The following is a 23456-nucleotide window of genomic DNA, read 5'->3' as shown; positions in this document are numbered from 1 at the left end:
TAAAGTACCTAAAATTAAGAAACTATATTTTCTCCCTTTAGAAAATGTCCCAATTGCTTAGATCAGTATAAATAAGCCTCATACTGAGCATTGTGTGGTTTGAACATTTCTGTGGTAGTGCAATCTATTTTCAGAGCTAAAGGCAGAAGATTATGAAAGCTGGTCCTTAACTGCCTGGGTGGAATTAACAGCCCAGTGTGCAAGAAACCCCTGGCTCAGGCATCAGATGGCCAGGGTTCTCGCTGCGCCTCTCTCCACCCAGACTTGTGCTTTCCCTGATATCAGCCTGCATCATAATGACAAGCTTTCAACCTGCAATGCTTCCTTTAGTTCTAACCATCAGCAGTACTGTTATTTCCACTTTACAGACGCAAAAACTAAGGCCCAATAAGTTAAGTGATTTACTCAAGGTCACGCAGTTCATCTAACCTCAAATCCTCATTTTTCTCTCCAAGATATAATCCTGTGAATCTGTTTTCTAATATGCAACACTTGGAAATTGCAACACTTGGAAATTGTTTTTAAGCAGACTTCTCTACCAGAAAATTCTAGGAATGTTAACATTTCTTAATGGCAGTGAGTGTTATAAAATAGGTACAATTACACATAGTTTACAAAAATATGAGTTTTTCATGAGACCAACTATGTCCAAGGAACTCTGGAATTTTTTGGAGAACAGTTCCAGGGGGTAAATGAGGAATGTAATTGGGAATGAGATTGTAAAATTTGTTCTATGGCCCTAATGGGATCTGATATCTATTTATGTTTACCATTAAGTCCTGTGAGTGCTAAAGATAATCATGACTGGCGTATGTAAATTATCCTAATTTGCAACTTCTTGAGTTTAAAGGTTGTGTGTGTTTGGCTGGTATCACTGCACTGCCACTTAATTACTAATATAAAAGTTCTCAAATTAGAGAAACCAACATAAGCACCTCCATTTAAAAATTTATTTGCAGAACCTTAAGCGACGACACCGAGTTTCACATTCACCTTGCGAAGTGAGCTAAAGAGAGGCAGCTTCTGTGTGTAGCTGTGTATAATTAGTCTTTTGCCTTGAAACAGAAGTGGAGTATTCCACAGGATCTCCACCTGGGAGAACAGGCCATCGCTCTTTTGAGGGAGGAAATGTGAGACGTTGCAAAGAGGCATTCTGGGATGTAAAGAGCCAGGGATGGATTATGGGAATCAGGAAGGTGACGCACATGGATATGAGGGCAAATCGTCTGCATGGCTGCCTCTTCAAATTAATTATTCTGTAAGGGAAGAGTAGGCTGCATCTGTGAGTTAACTCACACAGCACTGTTAGCTAGTGCGAGGTCACCATCCTTGGTTCATTTCCCTTTTTAAAGATATGAGTACGTTCCAATGATCACAGATTACAATTATAAAGAACAAGCTTCTATTATGTTCTCTTGGTGTAAACTGAGGTCCAGATTGGGCTTAATACATGGATCTATAAAGCCTTCCCCTCTGTCTGGCAAACATACCAAGTAGCACCTGGATATATATATCAGGCCCTGCTCATCACTATGTCCAGGAGTGCTGCATTTGTTTTAAAATGTCATCTAATGTGTCAGTTCAATTAAAAAAAAAAAATGGGCACCTGTAAAATGTCGTGAAGTCTGAAGTTGATGGAGAAAAGAGAAAAAGATGGTGTGTTCCTTGAATACAGATTTCCAAGTATAGAAACATATGGGTCTTGAAGTCATGCTTAAGACAAAAGTGTAATATGCCATGAATTATAGGAGTCCATGGCAGAGAACATGCCAATTAGAATTTTTGCTACATAAATTAAAAAGTATGTTCTTATGAATAAAAGTTGTTAGACTTTTCCACATGTTCTGCACATAGAATTTTCTCTTCCTTGATTTTGTACATGGTAGTGGAGGATAAACTTTTTGCGTCAGGCTTTTCATAGGCGGCAGTGTACCATTGCAATGAAACTACTTAGCATTTTAAGGACTAGCGTATCACCATCCTTATCTATTGGTGTTTATTAAATTCAGGCAATAAAACTAACATTTATATACCATATATATCGTGAGATATGTGTGTATGTTGTCACATAAGTAATTTACAGGCCATTTCTTTTTTTATATTACATCTTAATAAACAGGAGCTCCTATAATGGTTTTGAGATTTAGTGTCTCAAAAGGAATATAAAAGCTACTCTTCAGTTCTCCCATGCTTGTGGAAACCTCAGATCATTTTGGCAATGGGTGAAACGTGAAAGGCCTCCTTAGTCTGTCCCAATGATGTTCTCCTTTTTTCTAAAAATATTGTAGAGTCTTTTAGTCACTCAGAGGCAAAGGAACCAACGTGTTTGGGGAAACCAGGTATAAATGCTATGGCATCCAAAAGAATGAGCTACCTTTACTGGGAAATTAAGAAATGGAAGTATAATTTTTAATTACGGGCAGCTCCCTCTGCCCAGAAGCAGGCAAGAGAGTATGCCCAGGGTCCTAAGGCAGGAGCCAAGGGCAGCATCCCCAGGAGCACACCTAAAACACCACTTCTGCATGGTGGCCCGCCGCAGCCACTGCCATAGCCACAGCTGCTGCAGAAGTGGCAGACATCACAGCAGTAGCCGCAGCTACCGTACGGGTGGCCCACCAGACACTCAACTACACTGACACAAGGAAAGTCACCAGTCAAGACCGGAAAAAGAAGAGGATGTCTCTCTCCTCAAAGCCCACTCCAGAGTAATAAAAGAAGCAACTGCTCTACCAGATGACCAGACATCAACACAGAGATAGTAGAAATACAAAAATGCAAGAAAATATGGCACCCGCAAAAGAACACAGTAATTCTCAAATACCTGACCCCATAGAGCAGGAAACCCTTGAAAGGACTGAAAAGGAATTCTGAGCAACAATCGAAAGGAAACTCTCCGAAGTAGGAGAAGACTCAGTTAGACAACACAACGAAACAAGAAAAAATAATAATAATTTTAAATTATGTATAAATTTCAAACTTTCCATCAAAGTCAAATTGTGCTGATGTTAGTCAAACCTAATCTAGGCATTGATTCAAGAACCTACTGATGGAGTAAAAATACATGGAAACTTGTTAAAAAGAAATACAATTATCTACAGCTCAGCAAATAATGCCAGAGTGTCACGTAATTTGCTGAGCTCAGGCAGCCCACAGCCGATGAAGCTCTTTCCTTTCTTCGTGGTTAATATTTACAGTTGGAAGCAATACATGGCTGCAATCTAAGTGCTGCACCTAAAAAGGGAGTTGTTGGCTTGATATCTTGTTTTTTGACACTGTGAAGCACTGAAACAGCTTCCTTCTTAATCATCGCCTGATAACATTGTGTTAAAACTGGAGAGTAGCACATGGCTGTTTTATACGAGCAACAACCCTGGGAGATTTCTGCAGTTTAGTTGTTTTATTTCTTGGTAGACATGCTGAGTGTTAGAAGCACAGGACTGAAAATTGTGAATTATGAGTTCTTTTCTTTGTTCCCCTGCAGAATTTTGCAGGGTCTATGCAAGCACGATTCATAAAGTCAGCTTACCTCCCAGATACCTACTGTGTGCTAGACACTGTGCTAGACTCACAAACAAAACCCTTTCACCCATCAACCTACTTTATTGATGCCTTTTCTAACATGCAAAGCCCTAAAAAATTAAATAAACATTGATAATCAGGGAAGCATGACTGGTTATATAAGCACTGAACACAGTAAGGGACCAGAAATATAAAATAAGTACTATTACTCTTCTAATCGCTGTGTAAATATGTGAACTGAGGGTAACACAGTTTGAATTATGGGGCAAATTGGGGGTTTTATCTGCATAATAAGTGTTCTGTGTAGAATGAAGGTGTATGTAATTAAACAAGCTCTGACAATTTAGACACCAAAACTACTGCCGACTAGCTGTGTGACTTTGGACAAATTGCTTAAATCGACTTTTAAATAGGGCAATAATCTCTATATCATCAGATTGTTGTGAAATTAAAAGGAGATGGCATGTAAAATGCCAGGAACATACTAAATCCTCAGATTTTAATTGCTTTTCCCTTTTTCCTACATACCACCTTTTAGTTCCAAAGTATTTTGCCGGTGATCCCATTGTAGAAAATGAGCTAGATACTGGAAAGATTAATTGTCTGTATAGGATGCACAAATGAGGATATAGTTGTCACCTGTGTAGTAGAAATAATATATTTATTCTGGATCCCTAAAACTAGGAAAAGAGCCCTAAGGAAATAGTACCAAACAATGTTTAATAAAAGAGAAAAATGAAACCTTCTGATAGAAGACCAACTTCTAAGAATCGCTGAAGAATAAAAATGTCTTTTAATATGGAGGTGATTTCTGCCCAGGTCCAGCACACAAGGAGGAGTACTTGGACTGAGCTGAGCTACGTGGACTTCTTTTCTCTTGTCAAAGTTGTTGCTACTTCTTGTGTTGTTAAATCGGAGCAGATGGCTTCCCTTTACACCCAATGCTGTCAGTGGAATGTAAATGCATCGACTCATAACACTGAAAATACGGAGGCTGTGTGTTTAATCTGTGCTGTGCAGGCAGGATGACCCTGAAAAGAACATGAGCGCTGAGCACGTCTGGAGAATTGGCACTAATCCTTGTAAACAGCATGGAGGAGGATTTTTCAATCCTAGTGACTAATCATGGTTTTCTTCCTGAGGCTCCTAACACGGCCATAACCTCCAGGACAAGCAATAGAAGTGGTGATTGAATACAAAGTTATAGACCCAAGGGAAATAATTTTTTTTAAGGGGCAGGGGGGACTGTTATTCCAGGGTATGAGAAAAAGAAGAAGGAATTGTGTGCACCACAGAACTGAAGAGGCTTCGTTTCCAGTTTGAATTCTCAATTTTAAGTCTCTGTGAGTTAAAAAAAAGTTCTCTATGTGTCAGATTATTTAAACTGGTAAGGGGACTATTCTCTCAGCAATTACTTCAAAATTCAGAACAAAGAAAGTAAATGACTCAAATGTCAATAGGACACAGAATATGAGAAAATGCAGTAATCAAAAAAAAATTATCCAGGAAAAAAAAAGCTTATATTTTGAGAATAGCGTAATAGAACTAAAATATATCAAGCACTTTAGCTGGGTTATCTCATTTCTTTTCAATAGGTCTCTAAGATGAGTAGGAAACCGATAATTTGATCTTCATTTTATTAAAACAGCCACTAAAAATTAACTAGTGGCAAAAGAAGTGGAGTCTTCGTGAAATTTGTACTCTGAGCCTTTTGTAGGAAGGGGACAGAGTTCTGGGTACTTCTGCTCCCCCGTCCTTTCCTGGGCAAGGATCTCCTGAACTATTATTTCAAAGGGAGATGTAAACATTTGGCATATCTTAATTACTGTATGTACAAGGGTACTTCAAAAAGTTCATCGAAAAATAGAATTAAAAAATAAGACCAATCTTTCCACGAACTTTTTGAAGTGCCCTCATATATCACATAGACTTAGAGATCCAAAAGTAGAGAATAACCATTTCAGCTATATTATCTGATCTAATTTTATAATAGGCTATTAAATTTTGTGCTAAATTTGTACATAGAGACAAATCAATTTTAGTTCCACAGTATTTTTAAACTAACAGAAAAAAAGACTTTATTTTTGTTCCCTCCCAGAAGAAATGTTATAGATTCCTCAGTACTAATGTAAACATATCCTTTTCCCCGACTGTGTTTTTGGGCACGTAGGTGGACTGTTAGTAAGGTCAAACGTAAGGTTGTTTTGGGGTTTTTTTTTAATTCTTATCCTGCTAACGTTGAAGACTTTTTTTTTTTTTTTTTACCAAATAGTATATTTGGAATTTGAAAGCCTGACTTCTGAAAAAACCCTTTAGCTCTTTTTTTTTAGTATATGTGCTGCCGAAGCGAGCACAAAAACCCTTTAGCTCTAAAACTAAATACTATTTTAATAAATCTTCACAATGTGAAGGCTCCTGTCTTTGCTGATTGTCAGATACCTTGGTGTTTCCAGTTGCTAAAAGCTCATAGATTTTAATCATGCTCACTGCAGATCCGACCAGCCCCTTAGCTTCCCAGGATCCATCTCTGTTAGACGTACCAAGTCTCAAACTATTTTGAAGAGAGCAGGTTGTGCAGGGAAAGGCCTCCCATTAAAGCGTGATATGTGGCTTTCATCTTCCACTAGGCAGAGTTTGGAACTGAAAGTCTGATCATTTGATGTAAACCGACAGTGACACTAGAAATAGCTACTCCTGAGATTATTTAAGAGAAGGTGCAAGATATAGACATTCATCAATAAAACACTGAAAGAAAGGGCTTTTATTTCTATGTTTGCTTTTTAAAATAAGAATGGAGTAAATGGCACAATAGATTATATAAACAAGGACTTCAACGACAAGCTGTCAAAGTTAAAGTAATACATTTTACGTGGGTGACTGGACGCCACACTTTATCACCTACACGAGGGGAAGCCAGTTTGAGTCTGGTCAATAAACTACAACCTCCAGAGTTGGGCCTGGGGCAAAGCTGACATGGTATGGCAGAGCCTGGTAATTTGGCATCCACTTCTGCTGGGACACAGCAGGAGCTGGCACTGCTGCCATCTGGGGTATGGCCGACATTCAAGCTCCATTTGATTAATAAACACTTAGGTAGGTATGTCAGAAGGGACAGTGCAGTCGGCTCTGCTATACTGCGGCTCATATTCTGGTAATTTAATGCAGGTCTGAGGTATCAGTGGGACTAGTGATTCCAAAAAAATTCTGGGATTTACTGCAGTCTCACAACTGTTGAAAATTAAACTACATGTGCTGCAAGTTAGGAGTTGCTAGGGTATCTCATTATAGGAGGCTATTTTTTCACAGGCTGGAATCTTTGCTGAATTACTGAGGGACTTATTTGAATGTAGACTTGGACCAAATAATTTTCTGATAAGTTGGCCATAAATCCTCAGTAAAATAAGCATGGTGTTCTCAGCATATCTATTGGCTTTTTGATCATTTTTATGGCTTTCCTTTTGCTGGTCAAATTATCCTTATATGCTCCCAAAGCTCCTCTGACATGGATTAAGTCAACACAAACCAATAGACCTTCATTACTTTGGCAACTGGTTTTGATTTGGGGGGCAATAAATACAATGACACGGTCTAGATTACCTTTGCTGAAGGGATATGTGATAAGGCATAAGGATATCAGGGATTGGGCATTCTTTTTCCTGCATGATGTGAGAATGAACTAATAGTAGCTTTTAACCAACTAAAGAAAGCTGAAAAGAAGAAAGGTATCCATTGAGAAAAGGACCAACGTATGGGTTTTAGGTCAAGAACGGTGACACCAGTGGACCATGCGAAAGTCCATGAACACCCACTGTGTGCCTGGCACTGTGCTAGGCACTGGCAGGCAGCGTTCGGACCAAATACGTAAGGAAACTAATGGATGTGATCCATTTCTTGGTGCTAGAGGGGAAATAAGATCATGAGTGGAAACAAGATTTACTGTGCAATGTGAGTACAAAGAGGACAGGAAGCGAGGTGTAGAATAGCCAAGGAAGGGGCAGTGGAAGAAGCAAGATCTGCAGATTTGGGGGGTTTTCCATTATAAGAATTATTTTTAAAAATATTACTTTTCAGACTGGCAGGTTAGCTTACTTGGTTAGAGTGTGGTACTGCTAACATCAAAGTCAAGGGTTCAGATCCCCTTACCAGCCAGCTGCCAAAAAACAAGAAACAAACAAACAAACAAATAAATTACTTTCCCAATGTCTTTTTGGAAAAAATTCAAACCTAGGAAATAGACACTTTTAAAAGGTACAGTGAATATATGTATAACCTTCACCCAGATTCACCAACTTTTTAACATTTTGCTACCTCCAGTTTCTTGCTACCTATATACATGTATTTTTTGCTGAATCATTAAAAAGTAGGTTGCAAACACCACAACATTTTGCCACTAAATATTTCAGCAAGTATTTCCTGAGAAAGAGGACTTCCTTATACAACCACAGGCTAGTATTGCATTAAGGAAATTTAACATCTCCTATACTATCCATATGCAGATTTCTCCAGTTCTCCCAATGTCCTTTATAAATTTTTTTGCTCCAGGTTACAATCAATTGCACTTAGTTGTCAGTTGTCATGTCTTTTTAATATGTTTTAACCTCAAACAACACACCTGCCCTTTTAATTCATTCGCCACTAAATAGTCTCTTGCTTTTGAAATTGTGTGTAACATCAATGGACATATTCATCAATCACTTTCTAAAATCTATGTACTATGGCAGAGATAGGGTACAAGGAAACTCAAATCCTTTTCTGCACTACAGATTGCAGGTTAGTATAGGACTCTTGATATATATATAGAAAGAGAACTAAAATAATGAAGCTAATATGTTTCCAATAACTGGTATAGTTCATATGGGCTAGGAAGGAACCAGCAACGAATACACGTGAAATTGCTCACATGGCTCTGGCCTTCCTCTGCACTGAGGGAGAGGAAACAGAGCTTCCTAAACAGTACCGGTATGCGTTGCATGCCCAGGTTGGGTGAATGCTTTCTTTGCAAATGAGCTGCCACGTCTCGTTCTATTTCTCCACTGGCGATTCTACATGAGAACTTAGCCTCTGTAAAGCTTCCCAGGCAAGCAGGAAGTGTCCCAGCACTAAGGCCACGCTTCTTGTTCCTTAAAGCAACTGGATCATGGTGTTTGCTTCTGCCTAAAATGCCCCTCTTTACCTCATTCTCCCAGCAACTTCCTTTGAGAAACTTGAGAGATGCAGCGAGATCCTCCTTCCTTCCCCCCTGTCTTCTTTCACACCCACCTCTAACCTAACACCCCCACATGGAACCGTGGTTATTTATATAGCTGCCCCACTCCCAGGCACCACCACTAAATAGGGATGTCTTTTAAAAAGACAATGACTATGCCTTTTAATTCCATGTCTCCAGGACCTAATATGATTTCTGAAATTTTGAAAGCATCCGGTAAAAATGTATTGAGTGGGTGAATGAATGCATGAATAAATGAGGGAATGAATTGCACCACCAGTAAACTTTCTGGGCTATATACAACTCTTCTTATGGCTGAAAGGAATTAAACACTGCATTAAACAGAGTAATGAGCATTACAAGTGTGCAAGTCAATAATAATTGATCAGTCACTTTGTGCAAAGCACTGCATTTTGTATTATTGGAAAGTCCCAGAGTAAACAGATACTCATTCCTTACAGTCCCAAGGGAGAGGGCGAATTTGACTTAACTTACAGTGAGCAGCAGCAACACATTCAAGTGTACGCTTCAGGCCGTTCTGGCCTAGCGAGGCTCTTCTCAAACACGTGCTGGCCCTGGACGTTGCTGTATAAAAGACACAGGGACAGGAGTCTCAGGGGCTTTCCTGCAGAGGCTTTGCAGAGTGCAGAGAAAGTTCGAATAGTGTTCTAGAAAGAGAAGAGGTATGACTGAATCGATGATGTGTTTTAGATGGAGAAGTGGCAGGTAGAGAAAGTTGCTTTTTGGAATGCAGGGTGCTAGGTAGATGTCACTAGGAAATGGAAACTCACATTTAAAGGGCCTTGACTTAAAAATTAGCAAATTAGGTTTAATATGGTTAGATTTGATATAGTTCATTCCCATGGGCTTCTCAGACAGGTAAACAAGGTCATTTTTGTTTGTTTGGTTTTGTCCCCTGTAGGGTTGGATGAAGGATGTAGATTCTAAGGGAAAAGAGGGTGGCAAGAGGACAGTTTCATTCCCCAGGCAAAAGACAGTCATGACTTAGACCAGGGTTGTGACTGCGGGCATGCAGAGGAGGGGTCTGAGCAGGATGGCAGGCGACGGGCTGTGAGCGGGCGAGTGTGGGCACACAGCAGCGACGAGGCGCGGGGGTTAGGGCTGCACGATGCACACACTGAGTCTTCAGTGAGCAACCACTCTTTTCTGAAATAAAATAAAGAAGAGAAAAAGCAAGAGTAATTACGACTGTCCACCCAGCTTTTCTGAGACCAGCATTGGCCCCGCTAATGTCCAGTAGTTCAACTAACTGAGACAAAAAGAATAATTCACATGTAGAAATGACTGGCTGCTGCTTCTTTTGGGATTTTTGTTTTTTTTTCTTATCTCAATTGTCATCATGAGCAGCTCCTGCCTGAGTCACCTGATGACACTTCCATCCTGGATATGAGAGGCAAGAAATGTAAAACCAGATCGCTTGTGGCTGATAATAAGACCCAACTATCTTCATGCCCAGTTGGCTCCTCGGTCATATGGTTCCGTATCTGCCACACCACATTTTTGCAGCCACACCACGGAGGTGGCCCCGCTTCATGGGAGCCAGAGAGCAAATTGCTTCCCTTCCTCTGTCAGACACACGCTGAGGATTTTATTAGGTAAAAATCCCAAAAGGAAGAAGTGCCGTGTTGATAAATTCAGTGGCTCGTCATGTGCTACTGGACAAGCTCTTTAACTTTTAACCTCCTTCTGTCAAATGGCAGTTGTCACTGTGTCTCTGTGGGACAGATGCTGTCCCAGGTTCTGGGGAGACAGACAAGAATGAGGAAGACAAACACGTGTGCCTTAGGGGAGCTTCCATTACAGTGGGGACTCACAAAACTGCACAGACGTCATGCAGCGCTGCCTGCTCGACAGAAGTGGAGCTGATGGCAAAAGAGGAAGGTGGTCAGCGGAGGCCTCCCTGAGAAGGTGACAGAAAATAGTAACACCTGCCTCATAGGGTTATTAAGAGAATTGAAGTGGTTTCTTTGTGTAAAACATCTGGCAAACCTCTGGCACGGGGTCAGAAGAAATGATTAGCTATTATCTTTAAGCAATAAATTTACAAAACATAATGAAATCTGAGTTTGGGCTGCTGGGATTTGGTTCTTGTAGGATACAAAAAGTGAGATAATTTTTATTCACAGTCCTTGTGTTCCAAGGAAAATAATGATATCACTTGCACCACCTGCTCACAGAGAGAAACATAAGAAAGCAGTGTCTTTAAACTTCTGGCTGCATCTACGCTTCTGCCTAAAATCTGGTGTCCTGAGGAGGAAAGAGGTCGTGGAACGTCAGGGTTACCGACCCGAGGCCTGGACTGGTGGGGGCCAGGACCGTTTGGCTCACCGCTGGACTGTGCTTGCACACAGTATGTGTTCAGTAATTGTCGGATGCAGGAATAAATGTGTCCCTTATACGAGCACTGTCATAGAACATCTCGAATCTCATTATAATTGAGCTCTTTCTCTAAAGGTCCATGAGAGGAGACGAACCACGCCTGGGGTAATGTATGAAAGAGGAAGATGGTTTAAGCTGGAGCTAGTGTTCCTAACACTGGTGTATATCTCTGTGCTAGATCAGCTCCTTTTTCTCATTTACGTCCAGTGTATCCACGGGAAATTTCCACAGTAGCTATTCCAGCCTCTTCGACAGGGCCTGGGATGATAATCACATCGGAAGGTTCCCAGGACACCTTCCAGGCTGTGATTCCCTGAACTGTCTCATCTCAGCCCAGTTTTTCCCTCCCCAGCCCCCTGATAGACCCCCAGTCAGCATCGACGTAAAGAATTGTAACCACGTGGTGAGGAGTAATGAGAAAGGCTTGATGCCAGATTTCTTCTTTTTCCAGGAAGGGACTTCAAACCCTGCTAACTGCAGTTACACAGCCCAGGGAGGGGGCCCTCGTGGTGTTCTCAGCAATCCCAGTGAGAGGTTGCATGTTTTCTAGGAGAAGCAGATTAGATGGGGCAGTTCCAAGGAGAAATTTGTACTTGGCGAGCAGCTCAGATCCCATCCGTCCTTGCTCCAGCTGCCGGTCTGCTGCTCGGAGGGAAGGGCACAGTGACCCCCGAGGCCATCGAGGCCATCGTTGCTTCAGATTCTCAAGCTCTTTATAAGGCAAAAGAGGCACCTGGCTGTGTCTCCCTTCAATGTACCAGGACACGTCCCAAGTTCTCTCTTTTGGCTTTTTAGTGCCTTATTTTCCCACTTAAACTGTAAATTGGACAATAAGGTTAAAAATTGGCTGCTGCAGCAATATTAATTTTAAAAACAGAGTTCTGGCACATATTCAGTATTTCTATGGAAACGGCTGTTTCTAGCAATTCACTGATAAGGTAGAGTTCAAGGACCCAGGTCTGTGTGGGAGGGTTTTACCATCCACCAGAACGAAGATCTGCTTGTTATAATAGAAATTCACAACGACTGCTCTCTGAAGTCTTAAGTATGGGATATTCCTTTCCTTTTCTTTTTTTAATTTGGGGGTGAAAGTTAAAGAGATGTCTTTATTTTGCTTTAGATATGCAAATAGAAGATAAATATTCTAATCAGTGTTTTAAAAACACAACATGCTTAAAGTAATTACTAATTCTCATAATAGTACATAATGGTTTTACATAGTTACTCATGTAAAACCACACACACATGCACCCGCACACACACATGCACACGCACACACACGCACACACACATGCACACGCGCGCACACACGCACACGCGCGCACACACACACGCGCGCACACACATACTAGTTTCAGAAACTCACATATTGAAGCTGGAACTTAACCTGTCATCAGCTGGCGCACTGAAGCATTTGAACTTCCCGTCCTAAACTGTGTCTACATATTTCTGCATACTGATATATAACTGAATTCCAAAAAGAACTTGAAGTAATTCACTCCACGGTACTGCTTCCCTGGGCCCAGTTTTTAACTCCAAATATTGCTGCTCTTTTTAAACACAAACACACTTCTGCTGATTTTATAAAACCCAAGCGTGAGAGAAAGAAGGACCTAAAAGGTGACGGTAGCAGCATCAGTTTTTACATTTCCTCACATTAAGTCAAAGCTTTAATGTTACCTCCTTTCACTTGGAAATGTGAAGTCAAGTTTTCCAAGAAATTATGTAACGCTTCATATTTTTTTCAGGGCTCCTTCCAATGTATTTATTGTTTGCACCTTCTTCTGAATGTTGTCATCTGCTCCAAATATTGTGACGGTAGATCCTGATGCTGAGAACAGAAATTGTCCCATTTCCTTTTTTTTTTTTTTTTGGCAGACACCCAGCTCATTTCGTGTTTTCAAAATTAGATGAGCTGTTCAGTAATCAATTACTAAGGCAAGAGTTGATCCTGATGGACCCAGACGGCACACCCTTCTGCCAGCTCCGCATCAGCAGGTGTGGGCGGCAATGAGACTGCCCTTATCGTTCCCAAGTTCAGCTTTGAATGCTGATGTTTCACAAGAGTAGGCTGTGGGTGGTAGGAGTTCCGAAATCTAAGCAGGACCAGGGAATCAGCCAGGGAAGGGCCCCTTTGGGTAATAATAAGTGAGAGCTACAACACGGATCGAGCTCTCATTCTGTGCCTATGCAGTGTGAGAAGCTCTTTACACGCTGAATGCCACAATTCTCAGAATAATTCTAAGGTAAGGGAATTACTGTCCCCACGGTACAGGTGGAGAAACAGCACACATAGGCTAAGTATACTAACCAAACGGAGGAACTGGATTCAAACCCATCTCTGTTTAGCAAATGCCTGTTGTTTCTAGTCTCCCTTCTGAAAAAAACTATATGAAATTCCTTTTCTGGAATTAAAAAAAAACTAACAAAACTAACATATGGTTCCAGCATATTCCAGCATACAGGAGTCAGGTGAAAAGGTTCAAAACAAGTTTTGAGTTTCACTTCAAAATGCCTTCGTATAACCATGCCTTGGGTCCTGTATACGCCACAACCCAGACGATGTTTCGGAATCGGCACTCTTTGAGGGGGAAAAAAATGAAACACATATTTATTTCATTCGGCTGATAGAGTTCAAAGAAATCACAGTTTAAATTAATTATATAAAATGTACATTTTAGAGAGATGTTAACATAATAACAATACAGATTGCGGCATGTCACTTTTTAGAAAACGAATTTTACTTGATCTGTGTAATTAATCTGGGGTATATCTTTTCAGGAAAAGGTTATTCAAAAGCACAGTGTTAGACACACAACCCATCCAAACAGGACTGGCCTTAAATCTCGTCCCGCACTTGGAGGCCTCCGTCATCAGTTCATGTGTCACAGCAGTTTCAATTATCAAAAGATCCATCCCAGTGCTGTATATTTTAAGCATGGTTGAAGAATTGCAGAGCAGAAAAAAGCCTTTCAACCACGAGAATTCAAAAGCACAGGTCCTCCAGAAACGATTTCAAAAGCTTCCTCATTCAACTTCACTCCAAAGCTTAATGACATGCCCTATTTGATACAGTTAGAAGAACCATTTCATCAAAAACTTTATCTGAGGCTTGGGATTGCAATATTAGGTTTTTAGGTTGGCTCCTTTGGTCAGGCTGCAAGGTCTTGAGGGAGTTCTAGTTTATCTTTTATAATAGAATTAGGGATAATGATAAACGGTGTATTGATGGCTACTAATATTTTTGTGTATTGAGAACTTACTATAGACCGTGCTTTGTGTATTCTGCATTCCTTGTGTTTCATGTAGTCCTGTCCTTTGAAGTTGATATTAATACCCAGCTTTATAGGCGATGAAAACCAGTCTCTGAGAGGTGAAGTGAATTGCTCGTGTTCACACAAATCAGTGGCAGAGACTCAAATCAAACCCAGGCCTCTGCGTGTACGGGCCGAGCCCTTGACCTCTTGAGTACACAAGAGGCAGAGATGGGGCTGCATCCCAGGCCTCGGACTTCCTCTCTCATTCTCACCACATTTCTGAGGACAGTGAAGCAACCACAGAGGAGGGTGTTGGTTTTTTATGGGCCACAAGGTGTATAAAGCGGAATAGCCCTCTGGTTCCACCAGAACTGTGGTACTAACAAGGACTCAGGACCTGCCCCCATGAGTCCCCTTCACTCTCCAGTTGCAATGCAACAGATGAGAGGGTCTGGGTGGCTTTCACTCCCCCAGTGGAGTCAGTTTCAGGTGGAACGAGAAGAGAAGGATCCAGCAAAGTCAGGAAACAGGAGCAAACCAAATGACTGTTCTCTCGTCTGCATGGGTGTGGACACTGCCACCTCACTCATCCAGGAGAACAGCCATTTACTTTTGAAGAGGACATCATTTACAGGACAGATTAAGATTAAACCAACCTCTGAGAATAAAAGTGCACATTATCTAAAGGTCTCTACATAACACCAAGGGTTCGTTGCTAGTCAGATTCTATCTGCCCTTCTGTGTCCCAGACTTTTCACCTTTCAAGACCAAGTCTATGGCTCTGTTCATTTTTCCCAGCCTAGAACTACCTCTAGTGATAAAAGATGCAATTGCTCACAAAACATGACCAAACAGGACGGATGGAGACCTTTCCCTGTACTTGCGGTAAACTATTCTTCTCAAAAAATACTGAATTATCTGAAATTCTATAAGGAGGATGAAAAGTTGTCATGACCCTGAATTGTTCTAGTAATGTGAACATGGAGAGGGGGGAGTAATTATTTCCAGTTTTCTAATAATAGCATATCCCTGCGTGTGTTCTAGGCACCTGAAACCAGCTTTTCCAACCCTGAACTCATAGTCTTCCCGCACAAACCCGTTTCTCCTGCCGTGTACCCAGTTTCATGATGACATCCCAACCCACCAGCCGTTTCCATCTTTCCTCTTCTCCTCCCACACCCATGCAATCCAGCGTGGGATGACGCTGACTCTCCCTTGCAGATCTCTCTTGACCAGTCTTTCCTTCAATTCTCTCTCCTTTGCTAAATTTAGACCTGGGTCATCTCTCATCATGACCAATCAGACGAACTCCTGATTTCCCTGCCTCCAGTTCCGTCCTCACCAGTGCCCTCTCCCGTCCCTCATCTGCTACCATCTCCCTGTGACCAGATCTGATCATGTCACACTCTTGCTTAAGCACCGTTAGTGTCCACCACTGACTACAACAAGACAAAGTCTAAATTTTAATGTAAAATTTCTTGGCATGATTCATCTCTTTTACAGTTTTATTCCTCATCAACTCTTTTAATCCTTTCCCAATTCAAACATACACATCCATGGACTCTACCTTTGGTCACTCTGGATTTCTTACTGTTTCCCCAAATTCTACAGACTTTTATACCTTCTTGCCTTTCTTTATTTCGAATTGCTTTATCCAAATGGAATTTCCTGCTTGGAATACTTAAATGTCCCCTCATCTTTTGAAAAACAATCACATCTCATTCTAATCTTTCTCCACCTACACCCCCATACAATTAACTTACGACACTATCATAACACATATTTATAATGTATTATGATTATTTGTGTGTGTGTACGTTTCCTCCTCTTCTCCTATTCCCAGAATCTGAGCTCTAGATTCTAAACTTTGGTTTACCTTAATATTTTTGTTTCTTAGCTTAGTAAATGCCCATAGTAAATGGTCAATAAGTATTGTTGAATGAATGAACGAACTAATGAGCCACACTTGAGCAAGGCTTATAGTGTGTAGACTCAAGACAACGTTATGAAAACATTACAGTATTATATAAATTATATAATGATTTAAACTGAGGCACAGGGAAGGAAAAAAACCCACGGATAGTAAAGACATTCAAACTCCCTAAGATGTTAACATAAAAAAGCAAACCAACATTTGTAACAGTAGATTGGTTTGGTAATGTGGGTCACAGAGAAAGCTAAACAAGAAGGTAAAATAGTTTACACCTCCTTTTACTCTGAGAGAAATATTTCTCCAAAAAAACACATTTAAAGATTCAAACTCGTGTCTTTTATATTTCTGTACAACTCAATCTTGATTTCACGCGACACATTGCTAACCTGATAGAGTTCAGGTTTGCTAAAAAGTGCTTTGCAAACACATTGGAATCAACATGAAACAAACCATTGTGTGCAAGGTACACTCCTGACAGCCGAGCATCCAGCTCCTCGAGATGGCTCAGCCTGCAGCTCTCTGTGGCTAGGTGTTCAGGTTAAGTTGTCACATCAAATCCAAATCGACATGATGACTGTGGGAACCGCCTATGAGACCATCATACCATAGTTCCTCTGTTTCAGGATCTTTCCCACCAGACCCAGCTAATTTAATTTGCTTCCTCCCTCCCCCCCCCAAAAAAGGCTATAAAACAACCATTTCTTCAGTCCCAAATTACAACTTTTGACAAGGGAGGGAAGAGAGTGTGAGTAATACATTCCTCTAGATTTAGAACAATTTTACAAATATACAAATAAGCACAGTAGATATTTCATGCCACGCTTTATGACTATAGGCCTTGGATGCTAGATATATCATCATTTTCATGGGATCTGGGAATAAGAAAATCTTATTTTTTAATAAGATTTAATACCTCTAATACCTTGGTCTTTTTACAGAACTGAGTGGTACCAGCTGGCTCTGGGTGGTTTTCATTCCAGGGTAGTTCCACTGTCCTCAACATCTACCTTTGCTCTAGAATTCACAATTGTTTCAATCCTTCCAGTTGGCAGATGACTTGATCTCGGAGATTTTCACCGCCATTGGCTCAGTGACATTAGTCTTGTTATTGATCCTCTTACTGGCCGTTGTTGCTTCCGTTGTCACCTCCAACAAAAGGGCCACTCAGGGAACCTACAGGCCGAGCCGTCAGGAAAAGGAGGGCTCTCGCGTGGAAATGTGGAGCACGGTGGCGCCCCCTGCGATGGAGAGGCTGGTGTAGGAGCATTCTGACCCTTTGAGAAAGGGAGCCACACCTGGTGAACGTGATGACTGCTCTCAGGTGGCTTTCTGGCATACCTGGAGATATTAAGATACAACTGGGGTTACACTGGAACGGTGGGAAGGACTCCTTTGCCCACCTTAAGGACTTTCATAGTGGTTCGACCTGATACCATTGTTTTATTATATTAGCCAATCACAAAACAATGTCTGTGTACCAGTTATTTCAGCCTTACAACTAGCAAAAACATCTTCCAGAGAACAGTGTCTTTTGGGAAAAGCTCCAATGGCTGTCACTTAAACTCTTTACTCTTTGCAACTTGGGGACAACTTTTTATTTTGCCATTTAGCTAGCAACTGCCATTTATTAAACACAAAAACTATGGAAAAAAATAAAATATTTCTTTCCCTCCTATCATGTGATGAAAGGTTTCAGTTGTACACCGATGATGAGATGTACACTTTGTCCTTCGATCATGGATTCAGAGAAAGCCATGGGAATGACCTATGATTTAAAAAGTGACCCAATGGCAATAAATAAAAATTGAAATATGGTTGTTCTCTTTTCTGAGTACTTTTTGCAATTCGTGGCAATACATAGGACAAAAGTAACCTCTGGAGCATTTGAAGAACCTGCTATGAATGAGATCTTTTAACTAAATCGTCTCAAGCTGATTACATTTAAAATCATTGCTCTTTGTAAAAGGCTGCTTAAAGTCAATCACTTCCTACACAGAAATCGAGACGGGACGAAAACTCAGATACGCAAATCTGAACGATCAACTTCTTTTCTTCCAAATGATTTTTGAGAAATCAGTGTCAAACATGACACTGTGTAAAGGTAAGAACCCCAAGGGGAGATAAGTGCACTTTACGGGCTATGTGTGCAAGACTGTCTATGGGATGTGGGCAAAAAATAATGGGCTTTTGATTTATATATTTTTTGTACACAGTATTTGGATATATTTTAATATATTTTTCAAATGCATATAATATACTATAGTAGAATATAAATAAAATTTTTAAATATATGCATATATATTTTAGATATATGCTCAATGATTTTAATAATGTGAACTTTAAATCTGGCCTAGAAGAACCCACCCTTCTCAACTGCTAAAGGACATCACAGCAATTTCCCCTCTCTCTTCCACATCATTATTTTTCCCACTGTACTAGACCATTCCCATCAGCACCAAATAGACTGTCATATTTTCTATGACATAAAATTCTCTCCCATGGCACATATTTCCCTTCAATTACCCTCGCATTTCTCAAGCCTCTTTTCAGCAAAACATCTACAAAGGGGTTTTCTACATTCTCAGTCTCCCTTTCCTTTCCTTCTGTTGAACTCAAACTAATCTGGCTTTTCTCTTCACCACGCAGTGACCTCCACATTATCAAACACAATGGCCAGTCCTCAGTCCTCAGCTTACCTGACCTTTCAGAAGAATTCGAAACAATCGTCATTCCTCTTGAAACTCTTTCCACACAATGGAACACCATTCCCGCCATTAGGTTATCTAATGTCTTACTCAATCTCTGGCTTTCCCTCAATATCTAACGCTGCTGTGAGTGTAAATTCAAGCAGACAGATGTCGCTTGGTGTCTGTCTACATGTGGCGTATACCTGAGACATTTATTTTTGCATCCCATTAGAATTACAACTTCTTAATAGAAGTTTATAAGGAAAGGACAGAAAGAGCTCTTGCTTAAGGAAAAAAATAAGTAGTTGAGCTTAAAAAAATAAAAGCTAAATTAATTATAGGATATAAATTGGTCCTACTGCAAATGCACAGGTAAGAAGAAAGAGGTAACTGTCAACGGGAATACCTTAATTTAGAAAAAATGTCTAACTCACCTGGCTATTGGCCGTCTTTCCAGTGCCTAACCTATCTTAGGGCTTTACATAGGAACGTATGTACAAATACATGCATGAAGGCGTGCATCCAGTCCTGAGTAAATGAATGACTCTATGTGGACGCTCCAAACACATACACAATAAGGTTACTTACAGGCTGCTTCAGTGAGCCAAATCTCTATTATTTGAACAAGCTAAATATTCAGTATCTTATACCAGGAATCCTTCAAAATTAGCCCTATGGAGTATTTGTACTGGCATCTTTAACAAGGTAAATCTCACCTTGAGTAAAAACGTACAGTCTCTGCATGACCAACGCTGGTGCAAATTTCGGATCAAGGGTATTTTTGCAATTTGTGTTAGGATTGCTATCAAAGACCACAGCCCGAGGCCACAGCAGCTCCCCTCATCTGCGTTTGCAGTGTAACACTGCCACTCCTCCCACTGACAGGGGGAATCCGCTTGCCTTCCCCTTGAATAAGGGCTGGCTTCGTGGCCTGCTTTGGAAAACAGAATGCCATGGAAATGATGCCGTGCCAGTTTTAGGCCAGGCACAAGAGGTTCGCAGCTTCTGTTTTCCCCTCTTGAAGGGCAGTCCTGAGACGGCCATAGTGTAGAAGCCCAGAATGGACTAACACATGCAGAGAGGCCACTGGAGCCACCTGAACCCCCCTCCAGCCACCCTGCCTGCTAGATGCAGTCACACAGTGACGCAAGTTGAGACCAGCGCTGGAGCCACCCCGTCGATCCACAGATTCGAGAGAGATAATAAATCAGTGTTTTAGGCCACTGGGGTTTAGGGTGGTTTGTTATACAGGCAGATAACCGAGTACAGTTGTTCACACCAGTGTGGCACCCTGAGGAAGCTGGCGATTTAAAGAATATCTCTAACTTCTCTTCCAGAAGTGCTGTTTTGGGAGCTGGGGGACTATGCAGTATTCATCTGCCTAGTAACAATAACTAGTACGTTATTAATAAAATGTGACAAATTTATACCTGATTTCTCTCAGAGTGGCAGGTAAGGGGGAAGAGCCATTAAATCCAAAGCCAGTCCAGGTGGCTGTGAGGATCACCGTCCTTCCAGTGCAGCTGCTTGCGGGCTTTGGGGCAGGGGTGTAAGTGCACACAGCCGCCTGCTTCCTGCCCTGGGTGAACCCGGGCCCAGGGCAGCCCGTGTAAAAGGCACATCTGGTGTATATTTACAAGGAGTGACAGGAAGGCTGCTTCAAGTGGTCTCTTATGTGGCTTCTGGAGTCACAGTGAGTGCAAAGAGAAGCAGGAAGTGACAAATGACTGCTACTTAAATCAGCTGTCAAACCTGCTCCTTAAATTACCACTGTTTACCGGGTCTTCTTATATGAGGCGGAGATACGTGTTCCCAGAGTCTGGCCCTGTCTAGCCATAGCTACTGTTATTAGCCATCAGTATTAGTGGCAGTTCCGAAGAGTAATAGCAGTGGTGTGCAGAGCACAACTTGAAGGCATCATAATTATGATAATGATGATTATTATAATGATAAAGTGAGATCCTTCCCGGGCTCTTGCCAGGGACCAGCTCTATTAAGCTTTCTACACGACATACATTAGGTCTCGTTTAAACCTTGCAACAGCCCTTTGAAGGAGAAAATTTTATCTTCATTCTAACAGCCTTTGGAGACATAGAAACATAGATTTACCCCTGCCCCACCAGGTGACCTGAGCTTAATCGGAAAAATGGGACTCATACCTCTATCTCACAGGCATGTTATGGTAATTTTAGCGTCAGATGCTTAACTGCAAGTAGACACACAATATGCAACATCTATTATCATCACTCAGCAAGATGGAGCATTAGGAGGGCAGGCGAGAAACGCACGTAACCTTTTAATTGTTCCCACATTTCTACCTCCTGCTCTACCTGCCACACAAGCCAAGTGGGTGACTGTCCTCCCCCACCCCCCTTCCCCTCCATTGTATGATATGTTTGTAACATAAGCAGGTTTCATGCAGAGAAAGACAGTTTTTTTAATGTCATTCCTATACTTCCACATTGCCCCACGATGGCAGTCCTTAAATTACTTCATCTGTAAGGCCGAAATAAACTGTAAAGTGAATAAACATACCACTTGCATGTTTTCAATAAAATTGTCAGAAAATAAGTCGAAAAGTCTCAGGTCTCTCAGAACAACTGACAATAGGGAATTGTTTTTAAAGTTTTGCTTTATAGAGATGACATTATTATTATAACTATTATTATTATTTGGCCCTGCCTTTTAGGATTACTCCTTGAGCGTCCTTCATTCAGAAACCACAATCATTGACAGCAGGAAAAATTGGTCCATGTATCTTGGTTTAAATCATCCTTCTGATGATGAATCACTAGCCAAACTTCACCTGGTTTTATGCTCCGCAGGGCTATGATTCAAACCATTCTGGAGTGAATATGACTTTTCAAATTTCAACCCGTTTCTAGCAAAAGTGCAATTTTTATTGCCGTGCATTGCACTGAATAGTGATGACAGAAATGTGTGTTTCCAATTTACACCTGATCTTCTGTGATTGGGTGCCCAGGCTTGGCTTTACACGGTTCTGGAAACCTGGGAACAACATCCACTGGATGCATTTGGTAGTGCCTGCCTGAGGACAGCTGCTTTAAGAACCAGTCACAGAACCTCCTGATACCTTAGGCAACAACCTCCCCTTGAAAACTGCTCCCAAATTCACCTCTTCCAACTCTAAGGGGAGCAGCCTCTGGGAGGTGCTCACGGCCTGCACCTTGAGGATCCTGGCTCATTCATGGCTGAAATAAGGCAAACGGTGAATGGAAACAAATACATGTATTACTATACGTCTTCAAAATCTAAGTGCCCCAGAAACCTGTTTTGATTCAGCTCTTCATGTCATCGATTTGGATAGGTCATGGGCCAATTCATACAGCTACATGCTCAACGTCTGTCAGGCTGGGTCACAGAGCCTTCACACCTGTCCTGTGCAGGTTGTGAGCCAGGTAGTAGGAAGAAGATTCTGGGAGCCATCGGGAAGGTTGACATGCTTTATTTGGATGTGAGCTCAGCCAGCCAGCGGATCAGAGGCATGTCTTTTACACTAGAGAACACGATAGTGGCAGGTAGCCAAGAAGTACAGGGGTGCACATGCTCAGTTATACCAGCCTCACGTAACATATTTACAACAGACGTGCTGAGTCATGGTCAGCCGGATTCGAGGTGGAGGAGCCTGACCAGTCTGTCTCCATGTCCTCACGACATCCATCTTCATGTAGTTGCAAAAGCCCTTACTATATGAGGTAGGCGATCCACGAGGTAACTTCTAGGTTTGATTTCCCATAACATGCATCATTCAGAAACCTTATTTTGTAAGGTTAGTCCCATTTTCTAACACCAGCTTTAAAAAGAAAATTGCTCCACATTTGAACATTTGATCTGGGAACACGTAAATACCTAAACACTAACCACCAAGAGTAGATTTAACTTGAAAACACTTTTTCATAAAGAAAAATTCAGTTAAATCTTGCTTAACCTTAATTAAAATTTAAAACCTTAACAAAAGGTTCCTTTCATTGAGTTTCCAAAATCATTAGGTTTCTCAGGTCCGGAATACTTGTACAGACATTCCCACATGAACCCAGGCTCACATTTTCCTAAAAGTTTTGGTTATTTTTCAAAGGTACTGGTAGCTAACTCTATGGCAGACAGAAGCGAAGCTGGAGGGCCCTCTTGACTGGTGATCTCAATAGTACAAGGATTTCAGTTCAACATCTCTTTACTGCCCAACAGTAATTTAATTCAAATACTGAATCTGCAGTAATAGGACTCAAGTGTCTCAAACTGAAGAGGGGCAAGGACAGTAAATTTAATAATTATGTGCTGTTCATCTGAAGCATCTAAAGGCCAGAATCGCTGATGACAGGGGTTCCAGCGGTGCCAGCTTACTTCACATGTATTACACCGGTAAAATGAGACGTCTTGCCATGGGAAAAAAGAATGAAGAAAATACCAGTCACAATTAGAGAGTAAAATGTGAT

At 41.2% G+C, this 23456-nt stretch overlaps 1 protein-coding gene across 1 annotated transcript in view; it reads left to right on the top strand.

Annotated features, from left to right (window-relative positions):
- CRB1 (crumbs cell polarity complex component 1) overlaps window positions 1-17576 on the top strand; it is a gene marked incomplete at its 5' end in the record, with an annotated part of 145600 nt that extends 128024 nt beyond the window's left edge. Inside the window, one exon of the mRNA XM_063115280.1 lies at window positions 17361-17576. Coding sequence (XP_062971350.1) covers window positions 17361-17576 — 216 coding nt within the window. The remainder of the gene's footprint in view (window positions 1-17360) is intronic.
- Window positions 17577-23456: the final 5880 nt, after the last annotated feature.

The sequence above is a fragment of the Cynocephalus volans genome, chromosome 11 (genome assembly GCF_027409185.1).
Source record: "Cynocephalus volans isolate mCynVol1 chromosome 11, mCynVol1.pri, whole genome shotgun sequence".
NCBI lineage: Eukaryota > Metazoa > Chordata > Mammalia > Dermoptera > Cynocephalidae > Cynocephalus > Cynocephalus volans.
The sequence above is the reverse complement of the archived record's forward strand: the minus strand, read 5'-3'. Positions and strand labels throughout refer to the sequence as shown.